The sequence below is a fragment of the Callithrix jacchus genome, chromosome 14 (assembly GCF_049354715.1).
Source record: "Callithrix jacchus isolate 240 chromosome 14, calJac240_pri, whole genome shotgun sequence".
Taxonomy (NCBI): domain Eukaryota; kingdom Metazoa; phylum Chordata; class Mammalia; order Primates; family Cebidae; genus Callithrix; species Callithrix jacchus.
This window is the reverse complement of record NC_133515.1, coordinates 5,385,187-5,404,023: the sequence shown is the minus strand read 5'-3', so window position 1 is coordinate 5,404,023 and position 18,837 is coordinate 5,385,187. Positions and strand designations below refer to the sequence as shown.

At 57.1% G+C, this 18,837-nt stretch overlaps 1 protein-coding gene across 1 annotated transcript; it reads right to left on the bottom strand.

Annotated features, from left to right (window-relative positions):
- Window positions 1-734: 734 nt before the first annotated feature.
- PROM2 (prominin 2) lies at window positions 735-16,435 on the bottom strand. Its single transcript, XM_054244478.2, has 24 exons — window positions 16,092-16,435; window positions 15,414-15,463; window positions 14,805-15,007; window positions 14,590-14,710; window positions 14,274-14,337; window positions 13,893-13,982; window positions 13,390-13,592; window positions 12,946-13,020; window positions 12,139-12,202; window positions 11,779-11,938; window positions 10,962-11,114; window positions 9,684-9,807; window positions 9,029-9,120; window positions 8,829-8,913; window positions 6,321-6,467; window positions 5,687-5,758; window positions 4,784-4,876; window positions 4,566-4,619; window positions 4,190-4,270; window positions 3,940-4,008; window positions 3,109-3,198; window positions 2,801-2,907; window positions 2,048-2,121; window positions 735-1,637 (listed from the first exon to the last, which is right to left on the bottom strand). Exons 1-23 carry the CDS (start codon window positions 16,339-16,341, stop codon window positions 2,058-2,060), a joined length of 2,511 nt encoding a protein of 836 aa, XP_054100453.2. The 5' UTR covers window positions 16,342-16,435; the 3' UTR covers window positions 735-1,637; window positions 2,048-2,057.
- Window positions 16,436-18,837: the final 2,402 nt, after the last annotated feature.

Genomic DNA, 18,837 nt, shown 5'->3' with positions numbered 1-18,837 from the left:
TTCCAGCCTGGGCAACATGGTAAAACCCCATCTCAACAAAAAATACAAAAATTAGCCAGGCATAGTGGCATGCACCTGTAGTCCCAGATATTCAGGATGCTGAGGCATGAGAATTGCTTGAGCCCAGGAGGTGGAGGTTGTAGTGAGCCAAGATTTCACCACTGCACTCTAGCCTGAGCAACAGAGCAAGACCCTGTCTCAAAACAAACAAAAACAGACACATCCTGAAACCCAGCAGACAACCATCTTAAAAGACCTTCTGCCTTTAAATAGGGGCCTGTCTCCCTTTTATCTTGTACCTGCCCAGATGCTAGCTCTACCCCTGGCCCAGAGCAGTCATGGCAAACAACAGCAGCAACAATAATAACAATAGGCAGCTTCCATATACTGAGCATTTTTTTTTTGTGTGCCAGGCCCTGCCAAGGGCTTTCCATGAATTATCACACTTGATTTCACAACACTTTGAGGGAGCTGTGACTATTCTCCCACCTTATAAGTGGAGAAGCTGAGTGAACAAGCATCACAGCCAGGCTGTGAGTCTGGGTCTGCCTGCTCCTGACAGTAGGCTCCCAGGCTGGGACCTACTCTCCAACTGCAGATTGCTGGAATAACCCCTGGATGCCTGCAGCCAGAGGAGACCTTAGAACTCTCCTCTCCATAAACACTCATTAAACACCAACTGAGTACAGGGAACCAGCCTGGGAAACCTGGTTTTAAGGACCCAGAACCAAAGCTCAGGGAAGTGAGAACACTTTAATGGATCTGAGGTCTGTCTATCTCTTCTCTCTCTTCTTTCTCATTTCTGGAATACAGCATACAGCACTCAGAGCTGACACAGAGATGGGCTGGGGATGGCCCCAGGCCACATGCGCAGGATAGAAGGGGTAGTGCAAAATCCTGTTCTGGCTACAAGATGCCTCCTGAGAAAGCTGGGTGGGGGCTGTGGAAGATGCAGCCTTCTGAAGAGATAAGGGTGAGCCTCTAGTGTAGCTCACGTCCCAGATCCCTTCCTTGGGAGCCAGTACTCAGAGAGGAGCTAAGTGCCAGCACACCCATTTCTAACCTGAGTGCAGTCAGGGAGGCTCAGCCTTCAGACAGGCCTCCCTCACCTCACTGGGCACCAATAAATCCAGGCTGGGAACTGCAGAGGGCCCAAGGCCTTGGGGCAGTGGAGGGCTCAGGGGCCATGGGGCAGGGCCTGCAGCTAGCCCAGACCTCAGCCATGGTGACCCCTGCCTGATAAGTGGCGTTACCTGAGTGGTTTGGTTGGGCAGGATGGTCCCTAGGGCCAGCAAGGTAGCAGTGGGGATAAGGGGAAGAGGGGACAAAGGGAGAAAAGGACATCCTTGCAGGAAGTAAAAAGCCGGGAAGGGCATAAGAGGGAAGTAGGGGCTGGGGGGAGGCCAGATGAGAATGGGGAGGGCAAAGAGCTTGAGAAGGGCAGAGGGAGGCTTGGCAGGGGAGGACACATGGGAAGGGGAGTGAGGTTGGACCAGGCCTCTGTCTCGCCCCGGGGACCAGGCTCCAGCAGGCGGAGAACAGGCTCTTCCTGTGAGGATGTTCTGCAGCAGGAGGGTGAGGGGTAGACACCTGGAGGGACTGCTGGCTCTGCAGCTCCACAGATGTCCCATGTGATCCTGAGAGTGAATGATGGGTGTCGTGAGCAGAAAGGGGTAGAAAGGAACATGCAAGGTGGGGCCAGGTAAGCTGGAGCTGGGGACAGTCTAGGCCTGGATGCCAGCCTGGGTTCTGGGGCAAGAGCTACTGAATGAAGTCCTGTGGCCCAGGCTAAATCAAAGCGGAGGACAGGCACCCTTGGGGTCACCTCACCCTGTCATGGATTAAGAAGGAAACGGGTAAAGAGGAGGGAGAAGAGAGCAGGGCTGTCAGCCCTACTGCTGGATGGGCCACACCCAGCATCCAGACCCCACCATGTCCCCGAGCCTTCCTGCCCTCCTGGGCCCTGGAAACCCCAGACCCTAGCCCCTCCCCAGCCCACTCCCTCAATCCCTGGCATGGAGCAATTAAGTGAGTTGGGAAAACTCACCCATGGGGCCCTACAGCTTCAGAGAGGTGACCCGGGGGATGTGGAAAAGCTGAGTCTCCTCAGAGCTGGTGGAGCTGCCACATCAAAGAATGGGAGTGAGCATCCCCTTCCTCCCAGACTCTCAGCCCTGACACTGGGACAAGCCCAGAGAGTGAGCATCCCCTTCCTCCCAGACTCTCAGCCCTGACACTGGGACAAGTCCAGAGAGTGAGCATCCCCTTCCTCCCAGACTCTCAGCCCTGACACTGGGACAAGCCCAGAGAGTGAGCATCCCCTTCCTCCCAGACTCTCAGCCCTGACACTGGGACAAGCCCAGAGAGTGAGCATCCCCTTCCTCCCAGACTCTCAGCCCTGACACTGGGACAAGCCCAGAGAGTGAGCATTCCCTTCCTCCCAGACTCTCAGCCCTGACACTGGGACAAGCCCAGAGAGTGAGCATCCCCTTCCTCCCAGACTCTCAGCCCTGACACTGGGACAAACCCAGAGCTTTGAAGGTTTCTCCTTGGAAGCCCTTCAGAGAATGGGAAGGGTCCCACAAAGCTGTACCTGGATGGATGCAGCAAGAGGAGTAAGGGGCAGACATATGGGAGGACTTCCCAACTTTGGAGCTACTCAGAGTGTGGCTCTTCAGGGCTTGGCCATGAGCCTCCTCTGCCTGGGAGGTCTCAGGAGGGGCTGTGGCAGGGGACCCTGGGGGCTGAAAAGACACTTCCCTGGCCCCTGATGCTGCCTGCAGAACTGGCAGCTCCTCACCTGAGGCGTTTCCGAATGGGACGGAAGTATTTGGAGGTCTTGACAGCAAAGATGATGCTGGGGATCAGGAAGAAGGTGCACCATGCCAGGCAGAACCAGAAGGCATTCTGCAACAGGGTGAGGTCGGCTCACTGCCCTATGTGGCACCCAGCACCCCACATATGGCACCCAGCCTCACCAAGCTGCCTTGTCATCAGAGCTGGGGCTGGGGCCATGCCTGGCCTCACACTCTGCTCACCTGGCCCTCCCTGGAGATCAGGAAGGCTTGGGGACTTGGTGGACAAGCCCTGATGAACTGGGACACTCACCCAAGGGTCAGCCATCATGTCACATAGGATCACACGACTGTTGTCTAGGGCTCCAGAGAGGGGCTGGCAGGTGGCGATGCGCTGAGTCACCTGTGGTGCCAACATGAGGCAGGTGATGCCAGACACCAAGACCCACAGGCCGGCACCCATATCCAATTCAGGCAGAGTGGTTGACAGGGACAGATAGGCCTGGGGACACCGCTGGGGCCACCACATGCTTTTACACACATGCAGAGAGGCAGGTACAGACAGATAAGGACACACCTTACTGGCTCCTTACTGGGCCCCTCCCCTTTCTGTCTGTTCACCAGCCTGGATTAAGGCTACTGTGACCCAGCACCATGCTTCAAGCCACTTTCACTGGGGAGGTAACATGTGTATGTACACATGCACACACACACACACTCACACACAGATACACAGACACACTCAGGGTAAAGCCAGACCCCTTCCACTCTAGTGTGGGTGTCCAGACAGCTTGCAGAGGCTATTTTCAGTAAGGATCTGCAGTGGGAGACGGGCTTTGAGGACTGGCCTCGGACAAGCTGGGTAAGGGGCTGGCCCAGGGAAGGGCCCGCAGGCCGGGTGTGATGAAACATTTTGGAGAGTGCCAAGCCCGCCCACACTCAGCTCAGGGAAGGGCTGCTGCAGAGGTGGGTGGGCAGAGCTCAGCCAGCAAGCAGTGGCACAGATGCCAGGTTTGGGAGTTTGGGTTTGATACTGAAGGCCTGGGTCATCCCCAAGGGGCTCTGGGAGTGGGGGCAGGGCAAGGCAGGGTGAACAGCTGGTCCGGTGCGGCAGGGAATCAGTCATTGCTGAGACCCCACTCACCTCCTCTCTCACCCAGGCTACATACTGGGAGAAGTAGCCCATCTCCCGGGCCAGGAAACACTCACTCACCTGCAGGAAGGAGAGGAAGTCTGGGCTGCAGGGGTCCCGGAAGAAGCTGTGCCCTATACCCTCGACACCCCCCCCATCTAGCAACTTGAGGACAGGCCCAGCTTTCCTGGGAGCCAGTGAGAAGCCAGGACTGGAGAAGCCTGGGGTGGAAACCCCTTCCCCCATCCCACCCGCCACTCACATTCCTCAGGATCCTGGTGGCCCAGGCAGGCAGCTCTCCTTTCAGGTAAGTGACATTGGCTAGGATATCTGAGGTTTCCAGCTGGAGGGGATGAGAGCCTCAACTCAGTGCCCCACACTCACACATCCATTCATTAATTCAACGCACACTGCAGCACACTCAACAGGAGACGGTTCAGCCCTGACAGACTTGCCAAGGGTGGTGATCCCCCAGGCTCTGCCCACACCCCCAGCTTCCTCCGGACCCCACCCCACAAGCTGGGTGGAGTTCCAGAGTGAGATGGGCTCCTGCTTCCTCCCTTCCTATGCAGTCACCGCTCTACCCCCTCAACCCCCGCCCTGACCTCGCACCACACATCCCCACCCCCAGCAGCCACCTGGAGATTCGGAGCAGAGGACTCCAGGGTCCTGACGCTGAGGTTGAGCTTTGCCTGTGGAGAAGAGATCAGGGCTAGTTAGAGGAAAGAAGGAAAGGGAAAGGAAGGAGGGAAGGAGGGAGGAAGGGAGGAATTCTCAGAGCTTCCCTCCGCTTTTACTCTCCCCTCTCCAGCTTTCCTCTCCTCCAGGACCATGCTCTCTGGGCCTCCAAACTGACCACAAGGCTCTGCTGGGGGACAACCTTCTCCTGGTGGAGGTTTCTGAGTCCGTGGGCCTCCTCCTGCAGCCGCTGCCCCAGCAAAGAATTGCCCTGAGAGGAGACAGAAATCAGAATGGCCCTGACCAGTACCCACCTACCCCTCACCCAGACTTTCAATCCAATATACCAAGGGGAGGTGGGGAGTGCTGGGCTCAGAGGCAGAAAACTGAGGCCTCCTTAAGCTCCAGGGCCTGATGTGCGTTTGGGGGCCTAGGTCCAGCTTCTAGGTCCACTCTAGCTTGCTGGGTGCCCCTAAGTCAGCTACAGAACCTGCCTGTGCTGCAGGGGCACCTGCTGAAATTGAGGATGCTCCTGGCTCTACCCACCGTATGGAGTTGTTGCAGGGCCTATCAGATGTTTCAAAGAGAACTTTTAAACCCTAAATAATTATAAATACAAAGTGCTATTTTTCTCCTCAAGGGCAACTTGGGAGGCTGAGGCAGGAGAATTGTTGAACTCAGGAGACAGAGGTTGTAGTGAGCTGAGATCAAGCCACTGCACTCCAGCCTGGAGACAGAGTGAGACTCTGTCTCAAAAAAAGAAAAAGAAACATTTGACCAACTGTGTGAGGCCAGAGAAGTTATTTCATTTTCTCTGAGATGAAGGACAGTTCACCCCACAGTGTTTCTGGCTCAGAAACACTGCATGGCTTGCCCAAGGCCACGCAGCCAATGGGTGGCAGAGCTCGAATCAGAACTGATGCTGCAAAACCCTCCAGCCCAGCCAAGGGTCAGGAGCCTCAGGCCCCACTGGTATGGGTCCTCAGTTCCCTGCCTTTACCCTCACATCCTCCCACCCTCTCCCACCTCCCAACCCCCCTGTGGCTCCTACTGCCCAGTGGGGGCCCTGATTCCCTCTCACCTGGGCCTGGGCCAGTCCTTCCAGCTCCTGGGCCAGCTGCTCTGTGCTGGTCTTCACCACGGGTCTCTGGATCTGCAGGCAGATAGGAGAGGCCAGGAGGGATGAACCCAGCTCCCCTGGGGCCCACCTCCACCTGCCCCCAGCCTCCAACTCCTCAGTCTCATCAAATACAATCTACACCAGTTGAGTGTATTGTGACACATCAGTCACAGCGGGTTTTCCCTGGAACTATGAACTATTTCAGACATTTTCCAAATGAGATAGAAACAAGAACAAATGAGGCACCCTCTGGTGTAACTCAGAAACAAGAACAAATGAGGCACCCTTTGGCGTAACTCAAGGAAGAGGCAACTTCCCACTGAGTCCCCTGCAGCAGTGGATTCAGAACCATGAACAGCAACATGGTCCACTGGACTGGAGGAGAGGGTGTCCATTCCCGAATGACCTGGGTGGTGACATGAGGACAGGTCCAGGGCACATGGTCTGGGGACACCTCCACAGGAAGAGGCCCAAGGAAACATGTGGAGGAACCCAAAGCTGGGACAAGGTGAGATGCACACCCAGTTCCTCTGTGGGCCCCTTTGTTCCATCACCACCTGGCTGAGGAAGCCCAGCTGAGGTACACACTGCTGACCTGAACAAGGAAGTCGGGGTAGTGGATGTGCTGGAGCCCACTGCTCTGCAGGGCCTCCAGGTCCCGGCGGGCGGCTGAGCTCAGCAGGTCCAGGCTCTGTGTGTCTATTTTCAGGCTCTGCAACTCCTGCTGTAGCTTGTTCGTATACTGGGAGGGCAGGTACAAGGGGGAGTCATGCCCAGTTGTTGAGCCAGGACCCCAGAGATGCTCCCGTAAGTAAGGGGGTCACCAGGCGATATGGTTTGGATGTTTGTCCCCTCCAAATTTCATGTTGCCATACACCTTACTGCAGCCTAGATCTCCTGAGCTTCAGTGATCCTCCCACCTCAGCCTCTCTAGTAGCTGGGACTACAAGTGCTAAACACCACACCTGGCTTTTAAAAATAAAACCTGTAGAGAGGGGGTCTCCTCATGTTGCTCAGGCTGGTCTTGAACTCCTAGATTCAAGTAATCCTTCCACCCCAGCTTCCCAAAGTACTGAGATTACAGGCATGGACCACCATGCCCGGTCTCAGGTATTCCTTATAGCAACACGAGAACAGACTCACACAGCAGGCCCTCAGGGCCCCCTGCCCTGGGAACCCCAAGCCCCAGACAGGCTCCCAGTAGGTACCTGCCCCAAATTGCCAAGATCTGGCCTTCCTCCAGTGCCCATCTGGCTTCTGGGCCAAGACAGATCTTCCCTGGCCACCTGAAATAATATAGCTTTCCCAGACCCTCTTTATCCTGTCAGCTGTGTCAAGGCCTTCAAAATGCCTGTTGCTCTGAAATGATCTTATTTGTAGGTAATTGTTCATTGCTGTCAGCTCTACAAGAGTGGGGCCTTGCCTGCATATTCTGCCCTGATCCCCCAGCATCTATCTGCCCTGATCCCCCAGCATCTAACTCAGAGGCTCACACATGGTGGGCAGGGTACAAGTTTGTTAGCTACAGGAATGAATGAATGAATGAATGAATGAATGAATGAATGAATGAATGGACACAACTGCATTTTCAGGAAAGAGCCTCGGCATTTTTCTGCTATCACTGGAAGAGATTTAGAGGTTGTAAAATTCAGCCCCAGTGTTTAACAGGCAAGAAACTGAGGTCAGAGTGGAGCAACCACTTGGGAGGTGACACAACAGGTTAGAGACTGCAGCCCAGCTTGGCTCTCCTCTCCCCATTCCTCCAGGCTGCCTTCTCCTGGAGGAGAAAAGGCCTGGCCCTCTCAGGTGGGGGTCTTCAGGCTGTGTCTCTGGCTGGCAGCAGCTGCAGGAGAAGTGGGAAGTGGGTGGTGCCCCCCATTCTCTGGAAAGCCCTGTGTCATGCACATGTCTGCATGCCCATTAGTATCTCCTTTGAGGTTGAGGATTCTTATGGCCACATTTGGTACATTGCCAGGTGGCCTCAGAGGACTGCCCAGTGCATCAGAATCCAAAGCCTATCTGTCCAGACCTTTCTGTGAGCTGGACTCTCCCCTGCCCAGGACCAGAGCAGAGACTCCTCCCCTTGAGAGCCAAGACTTCCTGCCAGCAGGGGGATTGGGCTCCTCTGCCCAGGGCCCTGGTTCAGCCATCCCTGGCCAGCCTTCCTCCACAGGATAGTGTCTCAGCCTAACACTGAGGTATTGCCTGCTCCAAGGACCTCCTGTCTGGTTAAAGATGTGGAAGGAGGAGTGAGCTCTATAACTGTCCCAAGTTGTGCAGTTCAAGGCACAGATGGGACTGGGCCATCTGGCTGTGCTGTCTGTGGGCTGAGGCTGTTTGGTGGATCCAGGGCTTGGAAGGATTTCCCGGAACAATGCAAAATCAGCAGTTAGCATGCTCTGTGTTTGGGGAGGGAGGGAGGACCTGGCGGGCCAGGGGATGTGGGTTTCCCTAGGATCTGCTTAGGAGCCTGGAAGTCGAGGAGGGCATGTCTTACAGCTTCTGTGCAGCATGAGGAGGACCCATTCTCAAAGTCCATTCATCTTGTGAAACAGCCCTTCCTTGCCTTTGTTCTAGAACTGTCTTGACATCATTGGCAAGTGTCTCCAGTTCCACACACCAAGTTCCAGCAAAGTCCAGTGGTTACGGGAAGAGGCTCGTGTGTCAGGCTGGAGGTGGAATCCTGCCGCCACCACCTCCCACCTGCATGAGCTTGGCAGGCCCTTCACCAGCATTAGCCAGACTCGTCACCATCCTTGTTGCTGCCATGTCCCTCCCCAGCCTCCCCCTCCCAACTGGAGCATCCCAGCCAATGCCCATCCTCAGTCAGGACACCCCCCTCGTACCCCTGCTCATTGTCATCAGCCTTTCCTGCTGCCACCGTGGCTGTGCTTGGGTCTGGCCATAGCCTTCAGGTGCACACAGACACACCCACACACCCAGAACCTTCCCCTGGGCTGGTAGCTGGGCCTCTGCCCTTAATCACTCAACACAACTTCTTGGGTCTCCTAGGTTCAAAGAGATGGTGCCTCCACAGAGGCAAAAGGACCAGAAGAGAGGGGTCTGAGGAGGGCTCCTCACAGTTCCCAGAATGTTCTCTCACCTGGCTGATATCCAGGTGCTCCTCCAGGTTGTAGGAGTCATTGAGCTGCAGGACTGTCCAGAGTGCTGCCCCTTCCTTGCACTGCCTAAGGAGGAGCCAGGAGGAGCCTTGTGGGTGGCAGGGGTGCTGAGGTCCCTGAGGGACACCGGCCCTCCTCCTTTCTTCCCTGGTGCCTAGCCCTGCCCAGGCCATCCACTCACCGATAGGCTTGGTGGATGCTGATGTTTTTCCTCAGGCCGAGAAGGTGCGACAGGTTCATGGATGGGGGCAGGTTCCCTGGGGTGTCTGCAAACTGGGGATGGGTAGTGAGAAATGGGCACAGAGAGGGGTGGGGGCGAGGCCACCCTGGTGCTGTAGGGCCTGGGCCCATGCCTCGGTGGCACAACAGAGACCAGGGGTAGGACACATACCCTCACCCTCACTCACACCTGGCCTCTGACTCTGATGAGTCCCAGGCTCTAAATCCTCACAGGGGCTCTTCCCACAGATTCCTAGGAGGGATGACCAGCCCAGTCTTCCACAGAGAACCCAGTCCAGCATCTCAGCTCACCGGGCACCAGGGTCCCAGCTCCCAGACAGTGTTAGGAGAGGAGAGGGCATGGGTCAGTGTGCCATCTCTCAGGGTCCCTACCCTGGGGCCTGGGCAGCATCCCAGGGACTCATGGGTACTTTCTCTCTCCCTCCCCCATCAACTGGTGGATTTCTGTCTCTTTCCTTAGCCATGTCCATCTCACTCCTCCCCTCCCTGTCTCCCTCTAACCCCATCTGACCCCCACTTTCTCTCAACCCTCTTGCTCTGCCCACACCACCCCCACCTCCCTCCCCAGGAGAGCCTGTAAGCAGAGACAGGCTTACCTCAAAGAGCTCACCGCTCTCCCAGCTCCGGCACACCAGCGTCTGCACATTGCCACCCACCAGGAAGGTGGCAAACACCAGGAGGATGAGGGGGGCAGCGAAGAGGAAGCTGAGGCCCACACCTCTGGGGAAGGCGAGAGGCAGGACTGAGGGGCAGCAGGGACTGGCTGCCCTGACCATACCCTCTGTCCCACCAGCACCCCAGGGCCAGCCTGCTTAGTCAGCTGGCCCCAGGACAGAGCATTTACGGGAGAGGAGCTTGGAGGATTTGGCCTCCTGGGGAAGAGGGAGAACCCAAAACTGCTGACAGTCCCAATCTCACCTTCACCTTGTGCCCACCCTGTCCCTGGTGCTCTGGCTGGCCCTGGCAGCCTAGAGGAGAGAACAGCTCTTTTGTTCAAAGATCCAGGACTTGCTGGGTTCACACCTGTACTCCCAGCACTTTGGGAGGTTGAGGTGGGAAGACAGCTTGAGTCCAGGAGTATGAGACCAGCCTGGGCAATATAGTGAGACCCTAAAAAAAATCAAAAATTAGCTGGGCATAGGAGCACATGCCTATAGTCCCAGCTACTCCAGAGGCTGAGGCATGAGAATTGCTGGAGCCCAAGAGGTTGAGCTGTAGTGAACCATGATGGTGTCGCTGCACTCCATCCTGGGTGACAGAGCAAGACCCTGTCTTAAGAATAACAAACAAAATAAAAACAAACCCCGAAGAGCCAAGACGGCTCACTTCTGTGCCTAGGGCCAGCACTCAAAAAGGTAACCTGGCATGGCCAGGCATGGCCCGCCAACAGGGCAGCATCCCAGCAGATCTGAGGAGTAAAGATCTTAGACCAGAGGGCTCAAAGACCTTGTGAGGTGGGCACAACCCCATACCAGGTTGAGGCTTGGAGAGAAAAACGGGTTGGATTTCAGCCCCCCTTTACCCCTGTAACGAGGCACTCTTGCTTAGTGAACAGGCTATACAACCGTATGTGGCAGCCTTGGCCTTAGAGACCATCTAGTCTGTGGCTGGCAACAGATTCCACCTCTGGTGCTGCCCCTTATTAGTGAGGGTAAGGACTCTAGGCTTTGTCTGACTCAAGGGAAGGAGTGCCCATTAGGTGCTACAGCTGCCCCTGCTATAGGAAGGAAGTGCTGCTTGTTGGCCATTCCTGCTCTGGTCTAGCCCCTTTATTGAGATGAGGATACTGGCAGATGTGCTCAGGAGCCACGGTAAGTGGCCAGCCCTGTGCTTGAGGTTGGGGGGTGGCGTTCCATCTCCCAGCCCTCTCTTACGCCATGAGGAAGCGGGCTCCAGCTTCGCCCTTGGCTTCTGAGTGGCTGGGGTCTTCCCTGGCAGACAGGCCCCAGATGCCCAGGTTGAGCCCTAGCAGGTTGCAGAGCACCACGAGCAGGACCACTGAGCACAGCACACAGCCCACGATCCACCTACCACAGAGAGGACGCGGGTGTTACTAACAAGGGAGGTGGCTGGCACCAAGATGGGGCAATGGGGGACCTGGCAGCTAGGTGTGGCCTCTAACCCCAAGGCTGGGGCTTCAGAAGTGCACATGCAGACCCTTCCCAAGACCCTACTGCTCCTGTGTGGCCTCCAGGCTCAGGCTCTGAGGGCACACAACCTGGTAAAGACTTGGAGGCCTGTGGAGTCAGGGGTTTTGGCTTAAAAATACACAGAGGCGCGCGGTGGCTCACGCCTGTAATCCCAGCACTTTGGGAGGCCAAGTGGGTGGATCACAAGGTCAAGAGATCGAGACCATCTCCTGGTCAACATGGTGAAACCCTGTCTCTACTAAAAATACAAAAAAAAAAAAAAAATTAGCTGGGCATGGTGGCGCGTGCCTGTAATCCCAGCTACTCAGGAGGCTGAGGCAGGAGAATTGCCTGAACCCAGGAGGCGGAGGTTGCCGTGAGCCGAGATCGCACCATTGCACTCCAGCCTGGGTAACAAGAGCGAAACTCCATCAAAAAAAAAAAAAAATACACAGAGGCTCAGGGGCTGATAGGATCTGGGAATGGGGCTCAGGGTGGCATAGAGGCTGGGCTGCCCACCCCACCCCACCCCACCTCATTCCACCCTGCGGGTGCCGAGCACCTGTAGGTCTCGTATCTCTGCACCTCCTGCAGGTAGGGGCGGCTGCTCTCTTCCACCTCCTGCAGAGCCTGGGCCCAGTGGGAAGCCGATTCCGAGCCCGGGAACCCTTCAGCCAGCGTCCTCAGCCCTTCTGGCTGCTGGGCCACTGCTTTCTTCAGCTCTGCCCAAAGTATCAGGGACTTGTGGGATGCGGAGGGCACCCTGGGGCCCAGGGACAAGACAAGTGGGCAGGAAGAACGTCTGGGAACCACAAAGGGAGGACAGCCCCCCACTGTCCCACTCCACTCTCAACAAGCCTCCCTGGTAGGGGTGGGGTGGGAAGCCATGCTGGGCAGCTGCCTCTAACTCATGCAGCCTCACCTTGTACCACGCTGGCCGTCTGCATGGCAGCCAGGGCTGGAAGGGCATTGAAGGTGCCGTTCTCCTGCAGGAACCAAGTGGGGTTGGGCCTCCCCATCTCTGCCAAGTATCCCCTCTTAGGAGACCCCAAAGTCACCAGGTCTAGAGGGAGAGGAGGGGAGGGGAGGGGAGGCGAGGGGAGGGGAGGGGAGGTCCCCCCCTTAGTGCTCCAAGCTTCCCTCTGTTCTCTTGGTCACTGCCCTCCTCTCCCCTCCCTCCACCCAGCCTGACTCAACTTCCCAAAATGTTGCTCCTCCCAAAACTTCTTCTTCCTATCCCGCCCCTCTCCCACCACTGCAGTGAACTCTTAGCCGCCCTGTATACAATTGCCAGGTCTAGCTCTTAAAGGTCCAGCTCAACCCACCCTTCCAGACTCAGCTCTGACTTCCTTCCTTCTGGAACCTTCCACTCCAGCCACCCAGCATGGCTGACTCACCATTTCCCCAGCTTCATGTCCCAGTCCTGGGCACTGACTCACATCGTGCCCTCCCCCTTGGCCCATCTCCAGCCGGGGAGCCGCCTGCCCTCTGGGCTCAGCCTGAGCCCTGCTCTCTTGCCATCCCCACCGCCTTGAAGGTCCCAACTCTCCCTTCTGAGCACAGATCATGTGCACACCAAGGATGGTCATCAGGAGTCCCCTGCCCAGGGTGCTGTGTGGTGGGTGGGGCCCCAAGTCTCAGGTACAGCTGAGTTCCTGTCCAAAAGGTAGAAATGGAAGCCCTCACTTGGCAGGTGAGGGAGGAATCAGGCAGACCAAGTGGCTCTCACCTCCTGGACCATGCTGGAGAAGTTGGCCTCGGGGACACCCTTTAGCCGGTGCAGCACATGGTCCACAGAGGGCACCTGAAATGGGAGAAGGGGGGGTTATGACAAAGTTCATGGAGAGGCCTGAGGGGGATCCCTAGGGGCAGATGGGGGGGCAAATGTCTCTGAACCCCAATGTCCTCAAGTGTAAAATGGGGACTGCCATGGCTCCTACTGCCCCTGGCAGCAACAAGAACTCCAGGAGCTCACCCATGTGAAACTCATGCACAGGGCATCATGGCCTGAGGAGTGCTCCACCCACTGCCAGGATGACCCGCATTAACCCTGGGTGGGTGGAGCAAGGGAGGAACAGCGGGGGAAGGGATTAGGAATTTGCCTCAGGGATCCCAGGAGTGGCAGGCAGCCAACCCGCTGTGGCTTTAAGAGGACTCTGTCCCGGGTCTGCACCTGGCTGAAGTCAGCAGCCAGCTCCAGGGTGCGGGCCCGGCTCAGGGCCCCTGCACAGTCTCCCTGGCACCCAGACTCCTGCAGCAGCTCGACAAGGCGGTCCCGGTGTTCCCGGATGGCTGGCTTCAGGTCCTGCTGCCCAGCCTGCAGCTCCACCACTGTGGCATTCAAGGCTTGCAGGTGGTGCATGGAGACCTGCAGGACTAAGAGGCCCACATCCAGCCTGAGCAGTATCCACCATAGGCATCCCCAGATGCCTTGCAGGAGGCAGAACTCCCCTCCCCCAGCCAAAGGGACCTGCAAATCATTGACCTCCTGCCTACAACGAACGCTGTCCCAGTGCCCGTTAAATCAGGGGAAGGGGGCTGGATCCTGGGGTACAGCAATGGGGAAGTCAAAGGTAGGGCAGAGGCAACTCAGGAAATCCAGGGCTGGGTGCAGGTGGGATTGCCCCAGGAGGCACCCACTGGGCCCCACACCATCCAGGCGTGGCTCCAGCTCACCCTGGCCCAAGCTGCCCACAGCTGTCAGCAAGGGGTACATGGTGCTCTTGAGCTGAGTATGGATCGCACTCCCGATGCTCACCCCGACACCTGCAGAGCACAGGGCAGTCTCAGGGTGGGTCCCAAGAGTGAAGGGGCCCTCCCCATACCCATCCTGCCTCTGCAGGCCCCACCGGGCTCTGCAGGAGCCAGTGGGGGGCAGGTGGCACAGCTTCTCCCTCCAGCAGCTGAGTGGCAGCCACACTTTCCAGCTGGCCCTATCCCCACCTTTGCCAGCCTGTTCCCAGATGGGGTCTTGAATGAGGGAGTGAGAGGTCCCCACTGAGGTGCCCAAGCAGGGGCCCTAGAGCCAGCTTGCCTGCCAGCCCCTGAGACCCTCACCATCCAGCTCCTCCAAGACTCGCTCCTGGGGCAGGAAGAACTGCTGTGCCATGGCCTGCAGCTCCTAGGCAAACACAGGGCCCTGAGGCTGCCCTTCACAGTCACCCAAAGCCCTGACCCCCACCTCTCCCCAGACCCCTCCCTGACCCCATAGCATCCATCTTGAGGGTGGCTGTCTCTCTGGCAGAGGCAGGCAGGGGCAGAAGGGGTGGCCTTCTGATGTGCTGGTTATGGGCCAGTGAGGGCCCACTGGGCTCCATCCTGCCTGGGCCCAGTGCTCACAGGGGCACATGGGGGTGTGGGTGACAGTGCTCACTTGGGGGACATCGGAGACCAGGCCCTGGAGGCTGAGCAAGGTCTCAGGCACGGCCTCGATACTAGGGCCCGTCTGTTCATGCGTGTGCTGGTTGGTGACGAAGGCACAGACCACGCCAATCCTGTGGGAATGGAGGGAGGAGGAAGGGGCTTGCCGGATACAAGGGAGCCTGGGGCCATGGCCCACCCTGCCTGGGGCCCTGGGCAGTTCCTTACAGCAGCACGAGGGTGGTCAGCAGCAGGAAGGCCATGAGGGCCGTGCGCTCACAGGCCAGTGCCTTGTGCTCTGTCTTCACTCGGCCCCCGCAGTGCCGGTGGTAACGGCAACAGCAGAAGCAGAGCCCGGTGGCGGGCACCAGCAGCATGTAGAGGCCCGCGATCACAGCACACACCACGTAGCCTGCCTCATACTGCACCACCTGGGCAGGTGGCAGGGCATGAGGGGTGGCCCAACCCCACTGCCCAGCCCTGGCTCCTGCCTGAATCCAGAGGGAAACCAGAAGGCACGGGAGTGCCATCAGGGGCATGGCCTGCATTTCATGGAACCTGTCCCAGAGGAACTGCTCGCCACCATCTCACACAGGAGGAAGCTGAAGCTCAGGAGGTTCCAGCTCCCTGCAAACCTCACTGCCAGTAAACCGCAGATCTGTGGTTTGCATCCAGGTCTGTGGATTGCAGCGCCCGTGGAGAAGGGGAGAGGATGCCCCAGCCCCCGCCTGGTGGACACCCGGCAAGATGGGCTGAGTGGAGCCAAGGCTTTTCTGCTCCCGCCCTGCTGCTCACCCCAGAACTCCCTCCCCTAGCACCTTTCCCCTGATTGCTCACCTCATTCACCTTCACCGAGGCCAACTCATTCAGCAGGGCCTTTACCAACTCTATCGGAAAGAGCCAAGCTAAGGATGTGGGGGCAGCCACTGCCCTGCGCCTGTGTCTATCCTTTCCCCACTGCCAGGACAAAGTGTCTCTGGAACAGGGCTCCTCCCACCACCATGGCACCCTTGAAGAAAGCTGCATCACGCAGCCCTGCATCGTCCTGCCCTGACCTCAGCACTGCTACGGGAAGGCGAGTGGAGGAAAGGCCTGCAGATCTCCTCCTGGACCCTACAGGTCTGTCTGAGCCTGGGCAAAGGCAGAGAAGGGGCCTGGCCTGGCAGTTCTTCCCTTCAAGCAGCAAGGGACAGGACTGGGAGGGTCCCTCAGCTGCTCCTGGACACCCCAACCCAAGCACCACTAGAGTCAGAGGATGTCTGAGCCAGGTCTAAAGTATTTCTAATATAACCTCCTCACTTTACAGATGGAGCACCTGAGGCTCTGAGAGGAAATGAGGCCTGCCCACAGTCACATACCAGGTTCTGGGGCCCTCCCCAGATGCTGCCCTTTCTACCCCAGGAAGATGGCAAGTGCCTGCTGGTAGACTGGGCACATCCCATGGTAGAGGGGGACAGAGAAAGCCTGGCTAGGGACTCAAATGCTGAGGCCCTCATCGGGGATAGGCACACTCACCTGAAGGGAAAGGATTGAGCTGCACCACGGAGAGGAAGCGGCGCACAGTCCCATAGAGGGAGTCCAGGGGCCCTGGAGCACGAACTCGAGGGGCCAGCCACCGGGCTCTGGCTGCTGGGGTGAATGCCAGGTGCTCTGCCTGGCCAATAGACCTGCAGTCTGTGGCCCCCGCCACCAGCTGACTCAGGGCCAGGCCCAGGCCCAGGCCCAGGCCCAGCAGGGGAGCCAGCAGAGCCCGTGTGTGCCTCATGGGGTCGGGAAGGTAAGGCGCTCAGACTCAGGAGGGAACAGGCAAGCCCAGGGCAGGCCGTGCATCCTTCTCCAGCCTCTGTCCCTCTCTCCACAGCTCTCAAAACCTGCCTTACAGGTTTGGGTTCCTGAGCTAGCTTGCCTCCCGCCTCCCTGCCTGCCTGGCTTGGAGCAGAGGAAGGGCAGGGGTGGAGATTCAGAGTAAGGGGCAGGGCCAGGCTGGAATCGCCCTTGGTGGCTTGGGGTGGAAGCCTGGGCTCCCCACCACCCAGATTTTTGCAGGCGAATGCTGCCTCCAAGCTGAGTCCAGAAGGCACCTCACCAGCTCGGGATCACCTAGGGTGGCCTCATTTCAAATATTTTGTTCCATGCCCAGACCCAGCAGCCCTGTCTGGGAGCTGTGAAAACAGCTGCCCGGTGAAGCCCTTGCCAAAATGATCATAAGACTAGACACACAGGGCCAGGACACAGGCTTGCTCTCCCTGCTTCACCTGGAAGATGCTCTGTCCCCACAATTCATGCCCGTTGCCCACTACCAGGCCAACCTGGGACAGAGGCCCACCTGACAGGCACAGGCCTTTGGGAGGGCAAATCCCAGAGGTGTGTCTTTTGGCCTGGCTATACCCCATCCAGTCAGCAGCTGAAAGAACTGATAGGATATGCCCAGAAATGTGTCTGCACAGGTCTCTGTTTTGTAAACAGCTGTATGCCCAATACCCAGAAAGTCACCTGTAACTGAGCAGGTCATGGGGAAATTCACGGAAGGGCTGGAGGATATCAGAAACAATCCCGAAAGCAAAATGAGTCTCTTGCATCACACACTGGGCAGTTGCTAAAGAGCATGCTGTGGAAATGTTTCTTGTGACTGAAGAATACTCACATGCACTCATAAGTGCAAATAGCAGATTACAAACCAGTACACGCAGTGAAGGTGTGAAATGGCGATCATTTCTGGGTGGAGTCGCTGGCGATTTTTCATTCTCTTTTGCTCACATGTACTTCCTCATTTCTGTACATTAAACGTGTGGTACTTGTATTTAAAGAAGTAATTGAGACCAGCACAGTGGCTCGTGCCTGTAATCCCAGCAGTGTGGGAGGCCGAGTTGGGTGGATTACAAGGTCAAGAGCTTGAGACCATCCTGGCCAACATGGTAAAACGCCATCTCTACTAAAAATACAAAACTTAGCTGGGCATGGTGGCACACACCTGTAGTCCCAGCTACTCAGGAGGCTGAGGCAGGAGAATCACTTAAACCCAGAAGGCGGAGGTTGCAGTGAGCTGAGATAGCACCACTGCACTCCAGCCTGGCAACAGAGCAAAATTCTGTCTCAAAAAATTAAAAAGGGAGTAATAGAAGTTTATGAGATTCCATGGCAGCTCCCTGCCCATGCCCAGAAGCCTTGCAGAGAAGGGCCGGCTCTGTGGCTCCTAGGACCCCCAAGCTCAGCCCAGGACAATAGGTGAGAACGGGCTGTGGGATGGGTGAGGTTCAGGGATGTCCAGCTGTCCCTGGTGGGGTTATCAGGGAATTAGGGCCCTAAGTGTGAGTCAGGCCTGGGCCCACAGTAGAGCTCCTACTCTCCCCATTGCTGCCTCTGTGGCTTTCTCAGAGCCAGGGGAGAAGAAAACACAGTGGCAGAAGGCATAGTCCAGTTAATAGTGGGGTGCAGACAGGAAGCAGGGCCTCATCAAGGGGTGATTCAGAGATGAGGATCAGGGACATAGTGAAGAATAATCTGGGAGTTCCCTGGCACCCCAGGTCTGGTGGAAGCAGGCTGTGGACCCCAGGGAGGGTCTAGGGCCACTTCCTCCTGTGGGGGTCCGACGCCAGTGTGTGCAGAGAGGCCCTTGGCCACACTGCCTATGACAGTGCTGTGAAACTCAGTGAAGGCTGAGCCCACCTGGGCCCACCCACAGCTCTTCCTCCCAACTCACCTGAGCCCAGCATCTGTGTTGGGGGCTCCTGGTTCCCCTGAGACTGCATTGAGGAAGGGCTGGTCTCTCCAGCCTCACTGCTTCTCCCTTCTCCTCCCTTCAATTTAGGCTGTCAGGAAGAATGCCTTCCCCTGGGATGGCCTTCTAACTCCCCAGCAGCAGCAGGATGGACACAGCCCTCACCTGAGTACCTGCCACTTAGGCGATTTTGTGTCTTTTGACTTGGGTGCTCTAGTGGTGGGGAAATTCAGGTCCCAGCTTCCTGGTTAGGACTAGAGGACCTTGGGGACCTGGGAAATAAGCAACTTTGGCCTCACGTGCTCCACTCCCACCCTCTCTCTCTTCTCAATTATTGTCATAATTAAGTCAATCATTGGTTACTGCTATTGTTTTTATACGTGTGTATGGTAAAAACACCATCATTTGGAGATAAGATTTCCCCTAGGAAAAACAAAAACATACCAAGCCTCTTCCTCGGCCCAGGGCGGGAGGGTTGATGAAGATACTGAATCTGCCTGTTCAACAGATGGAGAAATAGATGTTTGGAAGAAAGGACTATTC

Excerpts from the sequence above, each read along its gene's own strand:
- PROM2 (XM_054244478.2), bottom strand. The coding sequence starts at position 16,341 with ATGAGGCACACACGGGCTCTGCTGGCTCCCCTGCTGGGCCTGGGCCTG. Across the intron at positions 12,203-12,945 it reads TCTCCAGCATGGTCCAGGAG|GAGAACGGCACCTTCAATGC; the intron begins GTGAGAGCCACT and ends TGGTTCCTGCAG. Across the intron at positions 5,759-6,320 it reads ACCCCGACTTCCTTGTTCAG|ATCCAGAGACCCGTGGTGAA; the intron begins GTCAGCAGTGTG and ends ATCTGCCTGCAG.